Genomic DNA, 16,263 nt, shown 5'->3' on the forward strand with positions numbered 1-16,263 from the left:
ATCAATCTATTTTCCACACAAAAATCGGGTTTTTGATAGTTTATTTAATTCACAAATGTGCTCTTGACATTCCCTTGTTTGAAGCAACTCCATGGCTCCCCATTGGCCTTAGGATTAAGTCATACCAGACAAGGCTCTCCATGCTCCAGCCCTTGCCTTCTTCTTCAGCCTCATCTCCCTTTCCAGCTCCCCTATCATACCCACTATTTTCCACCAGGGATTATGTACTTTCCCATGTGTACCAGGTCCTGCATTAGATAATTTAAATTATTCATGGCATTCAGGATTTTCAGTCCTAAGAACGGCTGTGAAGATGGTGTTGACTCAGTCACTTGGGCAAGCTGTGAACTGTGTAAAGGCCTTATTCATAGCCCAGTCTGTGCTATGACAGCACCCAGAGTTGTGCAGTGCACAACCTGTACATCCATACATGCCTTTTCTGTAAGATGTGCATATTGTTATCCAACCTTGTAGGTGAGGTGATTCATGGAATCAAAGAATGGGAGGAATATGAATGTTATCCAATCTCAGGCTCTTGCAGAGGTTAAAATCTTTGTAGACCATCTCTATCAAGTTGTTATCTAACTTTTGTTTAAATACCAGTGACCGGAAACCCTCTGAAAGAAGTATGCATCTGTGGACAGATTTGTCTATTAGAAACTTCTTTATATTGCATTGAAAAATGTCTCTTGAAATTTGAGTTTTACCCATAGGTCTTAGCTTTGCCCCAAGAGCCTGGCCAGGACAACTATATTTCTTCCTTGCCACGATGGCCCACCTATAATCTGAGGACAGCTCTTACCACTTCTGCTCATCTCCTCTGTCTCAGACTAGCCCTCTAGATCCTTCCTCTCATTGTCTTCTGACCCTGGCTCAATGTTGCTCACTTTCTGGCCGGCTTCTCCCCTTGGAGACCTTGACTACGGGCTGCCCCTGCAGGAAGATGAGGAGATGGCACAGGAGGGCCCACCCAGGGTCTTGTCCCCAGGTTCATCCCTTCCTTCCCTGGCACTCCAGATCATCTTGGGATCTCCCATGTGTTTCTGAGATCAGGAGCTTGAACAGCACTCTGTGAGGCCCCATCCCAATCAACCACCCTCCCTGGGGGTGGAGGAGCGATGGGAAACTCCCTTTACCAAACAAACAGAAGTCTCTGGCATCAGAGAAGTCTCTGGTGGCGGCAGTGCTGATGTGGGCAACATCGAAGTTCCTGAAGGACGGGTCAACAACTACTACAGAGGGGGCCAGGGACTGCCATGATCCCAGAGCGACTAGGAGAGAGAGCAGGGGACATCAGTCACACACAGCTTTCACCTGTTTTGATGATGAAGATAATGGGGTGTCACCTCGTGCCCTGAAAAAGCAGCCCCAGGCCATCCTCCTTGTGGCCTCCATTCTCATGAGACCCCATTCCTTGATTTATACTCCCATTCTACAGTGATTTATTCAGAGTTTTTTATGAGCCAAGTTCTGTGCTCAAGCCTACGGATACAAAGGTCCAAAAAAAAGAAAAAAAAGCATGGCTGTTTCTATTAAGCAGCTCACGGTAGAATGGGAGAGAAGTAAACAAGGTAAGGCGAGCATCATAATACAGGGGTTACAATGCAATCATCAGAATGAAGCTAAGTGACAGCGATAATTGCAGATGTATCCACGTTGTCGTGTGGTGCTGCATGTAGGGCTTCCCAGACACCACGTCACCAAATCCTCCCCCAGCCCTCCGATGGAGAAAAGATCATTGTCCTCCACAGCGGATGCTGTGCTGTGCTGTCTAGGCCGCCTTTCAGGTCCCAGCCTCTCATTTCCCCAGTGTTGGGAAGTTGCTGTTTGGAGGCTCCCAGCCCAGTCCCCTCCAGGAGCTGCCTATGGTTGAGGCGAGCTGCTTCCCCTCCCAGGGTCAGCCTGTGGCCAAACGCTAGTCCATATGGGTATGCAAAGGTCCGGCCACCTGCCTCAAGATGGGACAAGCCTGCAGAGCCAGCCCAGCTTCAGAGCTCACCATGGAATCCACAGGGCCAGGGGTTTGGTTGGCGTGGAAGTTCTACTTCTCCCCCTGCTCATTCCCGCCCCCTCACTTCTTTGCAGGGGCCGCTCCCACGAGCCCTGCGCCTGAAACTTCCTGCATGCAAATCTCCATCACTGAGTTTGTTTCCCGGAAAACAGCAGCTAAGAAGACGGACAAAATGAAGCTTGCCCCAGAGAGTGCCATTCTTCGGGGGCGGAGCAGGAGTGAAACCGGGCGTTTGCATGCACAGAGCCTGGGCCCTCCTGGCTCCATGGGGCTGCCTCCCACCATCGGTACACCTGTCCCACAGACAGGGAGGGATGTCCAGGTGCAGCTGCCAGACAGGTGCCTTGGCGTAGGTACCGAGTCCTGCCAGCACACCGGCGTCCCTGTGAGGACAGAGGGGACCCTGAACAGGGACCTTGAGCTTCCCCTCCGAGGGACGACTGTGGGTCTGGGTGGATGGGTGCATTCTTCTGGCCACAAAGAGCATGGAAGGCAGCAAAATGCTGTCTCCTGACATAGAATCTCCTGATTCTAGCACTCTCGAGATCTGTTCAGTGGGAGCGTCATTGAGAGTTCATGGAGATAAATCTAGGTACTTATTTACTTTTTCTTTCTGTTTTTGATTTTTTTCAGAAGACCACAGGAGTGTATCCTTATAATAAATATTCGTGAGCATTTCCTTCGTGTCTGGCAGAACAGCACGGCAAACGTAGATGTAGATGCAGCACTTTGCAGTTTACAAAGTGCTCCACTTATCAGCTAAGCGCTTTAAGGTTGTTACTCCACTGTCTCAGGGTCCGCCTCTGCAAACCGTCCTGACAGCTGATCCCCACAAGGGAGCTCCGAGCTCCAGATGAGTGGTAGGGTAGGGGCCGTACGTAAGGCCTCCCTCACAAAGGAGGGGTCAGAAGCTGGGAGAGGTTACATGGCTTTCCAAGAACACAGAGCTGACTATGACCAAGCCGGAGACAGAACCAGCCCTCTTGGCAACAAGCCAGCGCTCCTTCCATCCCTTCCGAGCTTCCTAAATACCTGAGCACCCTTTCTGGAAAATTCTCCCCAGGTAGGAAAGGGTCTTTGTCTTGGACAGTGCCATGCTCTTAGCTATATGGGGAAGGCTGTCATTTTTATCTCAAACCTGCCTTTGACGCCCAGAGCACTAAAATTAGAATGGTAAATAAAGTAGCAAACAAACTAGCACCGCGCCCTTTTCGTCTTCATTTAAAAAAAGAAGAAGAAGAAGAAAGAAAAAGAAGAAGGAGAAGAAGAAGAAGGAGAATAAGGAGAAGGAGAAGGAGAAGAAAGAAAGGTGCCTGGCTGGCTTAGTCGGTTAAGCGTCTGCCTTCAGCTCAGGTCATGATCCTGGGGTCCTGGGATGGAGCTCCACGTTGGGCTCCCTGCAGCTCCCCCTGCTTATGCACTGTCTCACTCTCTCTGTCAAATAAATAAATAAAATCTTTTTAAAATAAAAAATATTAAAAAAAGAAAGAAACAAGAAAGAAAAAAAGGGTTTATCCAAAGAAGGTGCCAAATAATGTTGCCAGATTTCTGATGGACTCAGCCAGAGAAGGAGAACCCCCATACTTGTCCTGGAACTGTGGGGTCATCCTCAGAATCTGGAGCCATGTCTTTCTGACCTCGGGTCCTGGCTTCCCCACAACAGATGCTGGGCTTTCATTATCTTAAGCATCCTCCACGTGTTACTATTTTCATGGTCAGTTCAAGTGGCATTTCTGCAGCGTGACGAAACTGAGCTGCATATTTTTAGATGGTGGGGACACTGCAATTTCACAGAAGACATACGATGGGGTTTTAGGACCTAAGTTGCCAATTATGGTCTTAAAATGGAAGCCTTGGCCGCACTCCGTGCTTAGCTTGATGTCTGGGGGAAAGCGCTGTAATTGAAGGGTGCACTTCGTCTCCAAAGTGAGAGTCAGCTCATCTGTCGCCATCCCAGGGCCTGGAGCCAAGTCTCTGCCACACCCTTTCCCTGTCCCCTTCCCCCAGCTGGCAGGGACCCTGGGACGAGCCATGGCTGGTGTGCAGAATCCAACATCTGGGGTTCATGCATCTCATGCAAATTCAGAGAACAAGATCTTTGTGAATGTAAAACTCTGGTAAAGCATGAAAGCTAGGCATCTCGGTAGCATTTCATGGGAGTTTACGATTTGCCAAGAGACGGGCAACACCATTGCATTTAACATTCACAGGATCCAGGAACACCCCCGAAGGGCTTAGCTGCTATGAGGCTGGGCCTGGGCTTGAGTCCAGCTCCTCCGGGTTCAGAAACCAGGCTTTACTACAAGGCCAGCTCTCCTCTCCTGAGGAGCACTGTGGTAGCAGCTTTCAGGCCTGCCCGGTGGGTGCCCTCTGTGCCATATTCTTTAGTGTTCATTTGGTTTCTTTTGTTTAAAATATACTTTATAGATTGCAATGCCAGCATCATTTACTTAAAAAAAAATCATCTCCCCTTGAATTTGAAATGCTATGTTCATCATATATTAAGTACTTATATATAAATGAATTTTGTCAACCTTGTGTTTTTCTTTTTCTTTTTTTTTTTTTTAAGATTTTATTTATTTATTTGACTGAGAGAGAGAGAGAGAGAGCTCAAGCAGGGGGAAGGGCACAGGGAGAGGGAGAAGCAGGCTCCCCACTGAGCGATGGCTCCGCCCCAGGACCCCAGGGATCATGACCTGAGCCAAAGGCAGATGCTTAACCGACTGAGCCCCCGAGCTGCCCCAACCTTGTGTTTTTCATTCATTTCTTTGTAAATTCTAGCTCAACCCTCACACTGCTTAAACTAGTCACTGTGTAATACATTTTACCAGCAAATGGTAAAAGTCTTCCCATGTCATTTCTTTTTATAAAATATTCCTTGGCTATTTTTGGGTATTTATTCTACCAGATGAAATTCAAAGCCATTTTATCAAGTTTCATAAAAGCTCCTTTGGGATATTAATTGGAATGTCCTTAAAGTTAAAAACTAACTTGTGAAAAAGATTTTAGATTTTATTATGTTTCATGTTTGCTGTCATGAAGAATGGAATGGAATTTTTTTCCCCATTATATTTTTAAAAGAGTTATTGTTGGCGTAGAGGAAAGCTATGTATTTGCGTGCGTCTATTTTCTAACAGGATCCTGAACTGACTCAATGTAACTCGCAGACATGGTCAAAACACAGGCTCCTCTCTGTGAAATGGGGCCCGATCTAGATTGCGGATGTCAGTGACCTGCCTTGGGGGAGGTCTGGCCAGGCAGACCTCTGTAGTAACCAATTTAGTTCTGTATTTGCCCATTTACTCAACAACTCTTTCTATATTCCAGGTACTGTATCTACAAGCAAAAAAAGGTGGAAGCCTGGAAAAATAAGCTAACTAGCTAAAAAGTTTGGAATCCTTCCTGCTTCCCATGAGTAATTCTCACCCTTTGGTGAATATCAGAGTCACTCAAAGAATTTGGTATAAATTCCAGAGCTCAGGCACGGTCCCCACGTCAAGAAGCCGAGGCCTCTGTGCTCCTTATTCCCTTTCTAGGTGACTCTGACACACAACCAAGTAGAGAACAATTTCCTGACACAGTCTCTAAAATATTCCTTTTGGTTTCTTTTGATTTGGCCATAAGTGATGGAGAAATAGCTTCTGCATTCAAACCTCACTCAGCCTGATGCTGTGTGTCCTTGGGCAAATTCCTTAACTACTCTGAGAAACGCGATTCTTTAAAAAATCACATCTTTGTGTTAAACATTGCCCTTGCTCTGCATCTCTAATAAACACAATGCCTCCCAGTGAATGACACGTGAGCCCAGACATGGTGTAAATGAGCTCATCAGGCCCTTTACTTTGAGACCCTTTGAGTCAGGCCTCAGGAAACTAGTCCTTTCCTCCAGAGCAGGGGGAAAGGGGAGCATGAGGGGGAAGTGATCAGAGGAGAAGGGGATGGTTGGCTCCTCTAAAATGACTGTCCAGTCTGGTAAGAACAGATGCCTCCCGGGGTACCCAGGACTTCGCTGCCCTGCAGTGCCAAGTGCATGCTCTTGAACTGTGCTAGACTCTGCAGCCCCCAGGAGCCACTGCTGGGCAGGGGAGAATGCAGGGGGTCATAGGCCTGCCCCTGAAATTGCCAGAAACCAGAGGTTGAGTGAACACATCCAGCAGCTCTAAGGAACGGTTGGCTCTGAGTGTAGGTCATGAATGAGACATACATGTTGGAGCAGCCCGCTTCCCTGAGTTTATCCCAGCTCCCCATCCCCCAGCCCAGTGACTCCTTCTCTCCGAGCCTCCAATTTTTCATCAGCCAAATGGGACGATCATGCTATCCTCCTCCTGGTGTGGTAGTGATCGGGACTGGCGGGCACGGGGGTGGGAAGCTTAGTGTATGGAGCCACTCACAGGGCCTCTGGGTCAAGCTGGGGCTTCTCGCTGCATTTTGGTCACTGTCTTCTCAGAACCACGGAGGGCTGAGCCTCACCCAAGTACTGGGGGGGGGTCCCCAAGTAGTATAGGAGCCAGTGATGTCCTGACTTCTGCCGGATCCCTGCTTCCCCTTGCCCCACCCCAGCCTGGCCCCAGGACACCTTGCTGCCTGCCCATATGCCCCTCATCCTCTGCCCTCTGGCCCCCTGACTCCTCGGTCTGGTCATAGGCACAGTGGAACCGGGCAGTGGGCCTGTCTGACTAGTCGGTGGGCCTCAGTTTCCACAGCAGACATGCTGCTGAATATAGCAACAAGGTCTCATGAGCTCAACACAACACAAAATGAAACCCTCTCGGCCCCTGAACCTACCGTTTACCCCCACACCATGTTCTGTCTTGTCAGGATATGCCCCCCCACTGTGTCCCACCCAGAAATCCTACGGTCCTACGGCCTCACCTTGTCCCGTCCCTTCTGCCGACTCGGCCCCTCTTAGAACTGTCCCTTTCCCTTCCAGACTGTGGCTTCCCCAATTCCACTCCACCTACTGACACTCCAGTAACTGAGACCCAGACAGGCCTCCCTCCGGCCAGTCTCGCCCCTCACAGGCCACCGTCACACTGGGGCCGGGTCCCCTCCCAATCTGACTGCGGCACTCACTGCCTGCCATCCTCGGGGAAACAACAAACCGGGTTGGGGGGGCGGGTAGGGCATGTCCACGGAGGTATCCAGCTGCATCGCACCCCCCACTTTTATAGGGCGGGCCTGGTGCTCCCCACTCTCACACAGACACCTAACACATCAGATAGGGACACGGAGCCACAGGGAAGAAAGATCACAGCGGCATTCCCCAAGGTCACAGGGCATTCCTCACAGTCAAGGGGGAGTGGGGTCAGGGGCTGTGCTGCCCCCTCTGCCTCACAAGAGCCTGGGACCTCCTCAGTGAGGTAGTGACAGACAGATCAACCCTCCTTCCCAGGGACAAATGCCCTCTCTCTGACCCTCTGACCCACACCCTGCATTGTGGCGGGGAAGAGTCTGGGCAACTCTTGCGTACTATACAGACGACCTAAGTCTGAGATGGCTCACCACCGGGTCCTAAGGCCCGGGAGGAGAACATGCCCCCCCTCAGCACAGGGGACATGGGTGGCCCCGAAGGGAAAGTCATGCAGCCTCTGTCCTCCATGATGGTACGGACCAGCCACAAGTGCCACCATCCAGTGGGCAGACATTACGCGCTTGGAAATTCAAGCTGATCTGATTCCGTCTTACAGTACTTTACTGAGACGAGCAACATTATCCCTTTTTACAGAAGAGAAAAGTGAGTCCCAGAGAAGGCCAAAGGCGTGCCCAAGGCCACACAGCTCAGAGACAGCAAGTCAGCATTTGACCCCAGGTCGCCGTTCGGCCTTGTATTCCACCACGCCCCGCAGAGCTGCTGAGGGCGGGTGACGGCAGAGCGGAGGGCGGGCAGAGGGCCAGAGAAGCAGGTGGGAGGGTGGCGGCAGGGTGGGCCCCTCGTGACTCTGGGGCAGCATGGGCTGCGACCTTGGCATGGACCGGCCTCCGGGAATATCGAGGTACTAGGTCTCCCTTCCAGAAAGCACTGTATTCCCCTTTAACGTAGACTAAGTAAAACCAAAATCACTAGACTATTTTCAAATACATGGAAAAATCATGTTTCATCCTTTTTCTTCTTTCCTCCTTCCTCCCCTTCCTTCCTCCCTCCCTCCCTCCCTCCCTTCCTTCCTTCCTTCTTTCCTTCCTTCCTTTCTTCCTTCCTTCCCGTCTTCCTTCCTGTCTTCCTTTCCAGATACCAATTAAAGGAGGAAATGTTGGTTTTGATTTCAAGGCTCAGAGATATTTCAACTATTAAAAATAGTTTTAACCCCAGCCTGACCCCTAGCCAGAGACACACATGAGTGCACGCACACACACACACACACATACACACAGGACTGCAGATCTAGGCCACTGCAGAAGGGACAGGTCTGTTGCTGCCTGGCTGGGCATCTGGACAAAGTTCCCGCTCTGGCCCTCCTCCTTCTCCCTTCAAAACTGGGGAAGTGCTTCCTGGTGTTTCTAAAGCACATCAAAGTGCAGAAACGTCAAACCAATAGCCCATGCCTCTCCAACATTCAAATAATCACGGACCCATTTTTTTTAAATGAAAAGATCTTATCATTTTCTTAAGAATCACCAAGAATAGAGCTAATAATGAGTGCAAGCTCTAAAACATCCCAAAGCCCACAGGATTCTTCCTCTTCCTCTCGCAGTCAGAACCAAACAGACCTCCTTTCAGCCCCTCGGCACTTATCGAAGTGCTGGGCAGGGAATACGGAGAGAGCACAGGGAACACCGGAGGTGGTCTCCATATGCCCAGGTTGGCTGGCTGGGGCAAAACATCCATGCTGGAAGCCTCTTGAACACCTGCTCCAAGAGTGTTTCAGGCACCAGCAAGCCACCTTGATGGTGAATGTAAGAAGCCTATAACATACTCCCTGATCCTGTTTCCACAGCTTCGCGGTCACAAGTACCCACTGGTGGGAAGACCCCCGCATGCTGTCGTTATGGGACGGGACTAACAGCCAGACATCCTGATTTCTCATCAGACACTGTCTTTTAAATGAAAACCACATCATACTGGGCTGGTCTGCTTTGTTAGTACCCACAAAAACAAACAAACAAACAAAAATGCAGATGTTCTTTTGATCACAGAGAGAGGGAGAGAGAAAGAGAGATCCTTGTTATCTTGTGATCACTTGAAAGATAAAAATGGGACCAGAGCTGCCTGTTGGTCCAGGATTTCTTCAGAGAGAAATGCCTTACACTTACAGCAAACCCTACCCGGCCTCTTTTGGCATATATAACACTAAAAAAATACCTAGAGACATATTTACTTCTGTTCAGCCTTCAAATACCCATTTTTTAAGCTCTCCAGCCAGCACCCCTTATCTTTCCCTTTGCATCTGCAGAGCTTAGTAGACAGATGACAGAGAGTCTTGTGGGTTCAAATGTGTCCCCTCAAGATTCATACTTTGAAGTCCTAAGCCCCAGAAGTTCAGAATGTGACCTTTTTTGGAGATAGGGTCTTTGCAGAGGTAATCAAGTTAAAGTGAGATCATTAGGATGGTCCCTAATCCAAAATGACTGGTGTCCTTAGAAAAAGGGGAGGGGCACCTGGATGGCTTAGTCGGTTAAGCATCTGTCTTTGGCTCAGGTCATGATTCCAGGGTCCTGGGATCGAGCCCCGTTTTGGGCTCTCTGCTCGGCGGGAAGCCTGCTTCTCCCTCTCCCACTCCCCGTGCTTATGTTCCCTCTCTGTCTCTCTCTGTCAAATAAATAAATAAAGTCTTTAAAAAAATAAAGAAAGAAAGAAAAAGGGGGGAGTTTGGACACAGAGTGGCACATACAAGGAAGATGGTGTGAAGACACAGAGAGAAGAGAAGATAGCCATCTACAAGCCAAGGAGATGGTTATGGAACAGAGGCTTCCCCTGTGGCCCCCCGAAGGAACCACCTGCCAACACCTTGATCTTGGACTTCCCAGTTGGTGGCATTTTGCTATGGCCACCCTAACAGACATACAGTGAGTGAATAGTCAGTAAAAACATCCTTTCCCTGATGTGCCTCACTCTTGTGGTCTGCCATGGAAATGCCAATCCTGATGATAATTCTTACCATGTAAAACCATACATATTCCAATGGATAATATGAATATTAAGTATTTCCTCTTTACTAGACACACTGCAATGTGCTACTGTGTTGTTCTATTTCGTCCACGAACAGCCATGTTCACAGGGGTGAACCAGAGAAGTGTCGCTGCATGCTTTAAAGGGGGGTCATTCTGGGGGCGCCTGGGTGGCTCAGTTGGTTAAGTGTCTGCCTTCAGCTCAGGTCATGATCTCAGGGTCCTGGGATCAAGTCCCGCATCTGGCTCCCTGCTCCGTGGGGAGCCTGCTTCTCCCTCTCCCTCTCCCTCTGTTCCTCCCCCTGCTTGTGCTCTCTCCTTTTTCTCTCTCTCTCTCTCTGACAAATAAATAAATAAAAAGTCTTAAAAAAAAAAGAGGGGTCATTCTGGAGGCACCCTGCCTGGCTGACTCTTGCTTCTGCCTACTGCCAAATCTGACTTTGGGTAAATTACACTCTAAGTGTTTTGTTTTTTTTTTTAAGATTTTATTTATTTATTTGAGAGAGTGAGCAAGAGAGAGAGAGAGAGAGAAGAGAGAGCATGAGATGGGAGAGGAGCAGAGGGAGAGGGAGAAGCAGAATCCCTGCTGAGTAGGGAGCCGGACACGAGGCTCGATCCTGGGACTCTGGAATCATGACCTGAGCCAAAGGCAGACGCTTAACGACTGAGCCAATGAGGCGCCCGTACACTCTAAGTTTTAAAAGTTATCTTGTCTTAATCTATGTATTGGAACAGTCGTGACACCTGTCTAGGGTCGCAGTTGGCTACTGATGTCTCTAGCCTTCCGGGGGGGTTGGGCGCAGAGTGCAGGCAGCTAGGGCTGGTCCTCTCACCTCGTTATCTGAATGCAGATGTCATCATCCTTGACATGTGTCATGGCATGAAGTCAGTGGGCTCTGGACACAGGGTGAGGGCTGAATGGATCAATCTCTGCAAAATGTTTGGTGCACAATAGATGCTCAATAAGATTTATTAAAGATTTGACTCCCTGTGTTGCAGCCTCCAAAGCCAGAGCTTCTACGTCTATGCCATGTTGCTCTACGCATGAAGCCCTCTATGCTGTCGCTTCTGAAACAGGGCACTTCCAACCAAATCATGAACGTCAGGAGTCCTGATAGGACTGTTACCACCCCCTCACCTCCCTGGTCAAGACTGTCACACAGTGGGCCATAGCTTCTGGAAAGTGGCCCAGGAGGCCCAGAAAAGACACACTGAAGTAATTCAGGGACTTGGGATGAAGCATAGAGAAGACAACAAATCTCTAGGCCAGGCCAGGGGCCAGCAAGGTTTTTCGGTTAGAGGCCAGATAATAAATATTTTAGGCTTCGCTGTCCACATTTGTTCTCTGTTTTTTTTTTAAAGATTTTATTTAGTTATTTGAGAGAGAGAGAGTAAGTGAGAGAGCACAAGCAGGGGGAGAGGGAGAAGCAGGCTCCCCGCTGAACAGGGAGCCCAACACGGGGCTCAATCCCGGGACGCTGGAATCATGACCTTTGCCGAAGTCAGATGCTTAACCAACTGAGCCACCCAGGCTCATGACCTAAAATGGATGGTTGCCACCAAATGTGCCACCTTCTTTTTTAGCTGTCAATTTCATTCTCTCTTTTTCTTCAGAGCCAACATTCTTGGGAAAAGTTTGTAGTTTCCACTTTCTCAAATCACTACTCTATAGTTTTGTTTTTTTTTTCTCTCTCCTCATCCCAGTACATTTGCAAAGTGCCTTCCATGACTAACCCAATGAATGTCTGCAGTCCAATCCCATCTTCCTTGAAATTGCCAGTCACGTCTCCCTCCCCTGGTCTCCATGACACCCCGCATCGCCAGCACCCCAATACCTTCCTACTGCTCCTCTGGCTTCTCTTCTGCTCTTCCCTTCACTGCTGCTATTCCTCAGGGGTCTGCCCTTGACCTTTACTGTTTAGATCCAACACACTCTCCACGGTGATCTCACTCTCCCCATGACTTAAAATACTGACACACTGATGATTATCACGTTATCTCCAGGCCAGGAGCTTTGTCCAAGCCCCATGCTGAGACAGTCCATGTTTACTGGACCCTTCTAAGCAGATACCCCGAGGCATCATAAACTCAGCATATTGAAAGCTGAAGGCTTACTCTTACTTCCATCCTTACCCAACATCTTTAACTAGTTCCCTTCTTACATTTTCTGTCTCAGAACTTAGCACCACTATCCGTGAGACTGCCAAACCTGAAACGTTAAACGTTGCCCGTGACTGGTGTGCAAGTAGACCGAATGTCCATCTAGAAAGGACATTATAGAAGGAAAGTTAAAATAAATGTTCTTTTAAGTCTAAATTTCAGATTCTACCATTGTAAGTGGGTACTCTCTCTGGGGTAACACATCCTATCTGAATTTCTAGCAAAAACATGGCCTCCAAACTTCCTCCCGATCTGTCTGCTGCCTCCCTTACCTACCTCCTCAGCCACATCTCTCATCTAGTACTCTCTACCACCCTAAACTCACGTCTGGTGGTCTAACAAATCACTCTATGTTGTAGGACTTTGTTCACTACTCCTTTCATTCAACATGCACTTACAAAATGAAGTCAGTGTTGGGCGCCTGGGTGGCCCAGATGGTTAAGCGTCTGCCTTTGGCTCAGGTCATGATCCCAGGGTCCTGGGATCAAGTCCCGCATCGGGCTCCCTGCTCAGCAGGGAGCCTGCTTCTCCTTCTGCCTCTCTCTCTCTGTCTCTTATGAATAAATAAATAAAATCTTTAAAAAAAATGAAGTCAGTGTATTCATATGATGAACTCATATCATCCTTAAAGATACAATCAGATGTCACTTCCTATGCAAACCCTTCTAAAGCTCCTACCTCCACTGCCACCAACCTGTCCCACTAATATGTCTACACTTCAACATACACATGACATTGCAATTTCCTTGTTTTCAATCTCTCTGTTAAATTATGAGCTCCTGGGGATCAAAAACTCTGCTTCAGTTTCCATTGCTTCTCCAAGACCTCTCTTAATAGTATATAAAAGTAGTAATATAGTTGTAGGTGGCATTTATTAATGGTTCCATGTGCTAAACAGAAATAATAATATCACAATTTTGCATGGACTGCCCAATTCATAAATGTGTATTTAATGATTTAATTAATGAAGTTCCTTAATTAATAAAGAAGAAATGGGATACCGATTCTTTTTTTATCTCTGTAAAGATTAATACTATAATTACTCACATACCACAAGACCTCAATAAATAATTATTGAACGAGTAGATAAATGGATCAATTAATCACCTAAGAAACAATTAATGGTCCACCAATTTAATAATATCTCACTTGTAGGTGGTGCATTCCAGTTTATGGAACATTTCATTCACATCGCAAGATTTAATCACTATGTGCATTAGTTGTATTAATATTACTATTTTTTGAGGGACTGAACTGGAGCTCAGAGGTGGTGAATGACATGGTCATGGTCACAGCTCATGGCTGGCAAACCAAAGACTTGACCAAGACTGCCCCCTCCCAGTCCCCACTTCCCCACAGCTACCCCTTTCTCCTCACGGCTCAACTTCAAACATAAAGTGGTTCCCTTTAGTGGCATGCACTTCGCAGGCAGAGATTTCCAGAGACATCTAAAATGGTCCAACATCTGTTGAGGTTATGAACTGTGGGTTGGTGAGTAATCATCTTTTACACCAACTTCAAAGACACTGCTGGAGAAAATTTCTAACTAAGAAAAACACATACACATGAAACCAGACTTGGAGCAATACTCCCTCTATGTCCTCCTAACAAATGACTAAGTTCATCACCAGAAAAATTCCTACTGAAAATTCAAAGGCTCACGTTATATTTGATTTCTCTCTAAGAAGTCTGACTCATATTAAGTGGACCCCTTCAAATCCTCCCCACATACAAAGGCGATCTGGAAGACAGGACGATAATGGAGTTTTCTGAGAGCATGTGAACTCCTCTTTCTTGAGGTCATTATGTGTGATCCTGGGTCCTGGGTCAAACTGCAGAAATTCAGGGGCACAAATGCATCTGGAGAACCAACATGAGCTGAGCAAAGTCATTCCAATAATGCAGAGATCTCTCTCGGGATGCTGAACAAGAGCATCAGGCAGAGGCTGGTCTGACCTCTGACTGGACTGTGGGCACCTCGCCCCAGGTCACACAGTTGCTCTGGACCCAGGAAGTCAGACCCCTGAGACTGCACTCAGACCCTCTTACTCCCGTGACAGTAAGGTCAGCTGTGGCCGTCACCTTGTCAGTTACATACTGTGTGTGTCAGGCACTGTGTTTTGTGCTTCCCTCCGTGACTTCATCCAAACCTCACAGTCACTTGTGGATGCAGGGATATTAAGAAATCTGCCTTCAGGACACTCAGGCTCAGAGCAGTGACGTGACTTGCCTGGGGTCATACAGACTAAGAACAGAACTAGAATTGAAACCCAGATTCACCAAAAGCCAAAGTCTCTCTGCTTCACTGCTTCTACTTCTACAAACATCTGCCAAAAACTTGCTTGCTTGTGCGTAAGTTATCACAAAAACAGAAAAACAAAAACCACACCTTAAAGCATAACTGAGCCAATAATTAGAATCTCAAAAAATAGAAAACTCAAAGGGAAACTTAGAGGACATTTAAGCCAACTCCTCACACAGCAAGGGCATCTCCAACATGCTTGAATACTCCAGTGGCGGGGAGCTCATCACCTCTGTCTCCATCACAGCAAGACCACCTCTGACCCTGTCCCCTACTCATCCCCCACTGGCTCCCCATGATGCCAGATGACTCATCCATACTGAGGCCTCCTCTCAGTTGCTCCTGGCTCCTGAGCTGGGCCCTCTCACCTCCTAGACTCTGCACACATGGGAGGGAAGGTGACTGCTTCCATCATAAATCAAATCCAGTTCCTCCAAAGAGGTCAGGGAATTCAGCAGAGACTCAACAGTGGGGAAGAATAAATGAGGAATGACCAAAGGATCATTAAAATGAAACAAAGCTTTATATAGCATTAGCCACTTATAACACAGTATTACTATTTTTAATCAACAGTTGATATTGTTATAATCTGTGAAACTAAAGGAAATCTACCACTGTCGATGGATTGCATTCAGGGATGGTTTAACCTATAGTCAGCTACATAGAATGACTTGAGGGGCTCTAGGAAAGGCAACCTGTTTAAAATATTTCCTCCAAATACTTGTTAAATGGCCTGAGAAATAAAAGTTTTCTGGTTTATCCACTTGTTAAAATGTGAAAAGTCTTGTATAAAATATCATATTGACATAATATCAATCATTTTCACCTTTGTTTTAATATTTTGTTAACTCCATTAGGTTTGACAAGAGTTCTCAAGCAGAGCACTAGGAAATGAAACAGTAAACAAACAAGGTGCTTCCACTCCATGACGGTTAGCTAACTAAGGCTGATTTTGGGGTGGGCCCTGCCTTGGGATGGAAGTTCCATAGGGGAGGCATGATGCTGAGAAGCATGAAATTATGAGTTTCCCAGAGTGGGCTGAAGGCCAGGAATAGGGAGGGAAAGAAAATCAGGTGGAATCAAAAGTCAGTTCCCTCTACTTCACAGTTTCCATTGGGGTCATTTTTTATCATGTGGTATCTGATTGATTCCAGGCTAAAAAAACACCTCCTATAGCTAAGCAAGAAACCTGAGAAAAATCTTTAAAGCTAAAGCCAAAACGACCAAATCCAAAAGGTAGTTCCTAGCTGGCATATTTTCTTCTTGACTCTATCTCCCTTAAATTTGATTGAGCGAATCCTTGATGGGTGAGGTGCAAAACTCATCCTATCTGAGGAGGAAGTTTCTGAGGAAAATCCTAAGTCTTCTCCATCCCCTAAGATCTAACAAGGGCTCAAGACCCAATCATTCAGCAAACATTAATCAAGTGTCTCCCAGGCTTACTATGGACAGCTGCACAGGTTGTACACTATACAATTGCAGGGACAGCATTCATACATACTACCTGTGAAAGGGATCCCTTCGAACTGGCAATGCTTGACCTAATTTAGCTATTTCAACAAAGCCAAACGTCAGCAGACACTGGATGAAGTAATTTTACATATATCTCTTTCAAGCTTGACAACACCTCTTTGAAGTAGGCATCTCATCTCCATACAGGTAAGGCAGCTGAGACTCAGAAAAGTTC

The 16,263-nt window shown here is 47.3% G+C and overlaps 1 protein-coding gene across 1 annotated transcript in view; it reads right to left on the reverse strand.

The window, feature by feature from the left end:
* The window catches only part of LOC118534997 (thyroglobulin), a 104,993-nt gene that overhangs the window by 17,826 nt on the left and 70,904 nt on the right, over positions 1–16,263 (reverse strand). The window contains exon 19 of the mRNA XM_036091135.2: positions 1,137–1,271. Within this exon, the coding sequence (XP_035947028.2) occupies positions 1,137–1,271 (135 nt within the window). The remainder of the gene's footprint in view (positions 1–1,136; positions 1,272–16,263) is intronic.

The sequence above is a fragment of the Halichoerus grypus genome, chromosome 5 (assembly GCF_964656455.1).
Source record: "Halichoerus grypus chromosome 5, mHalGry1.hap1.1, whole genome shotgun sequence".
NCBI lineage: Eukaryota > Metazoa > Chordata > Mammalia > Carnivora > Phocidae > Halichoerus > Halichoerus grypus.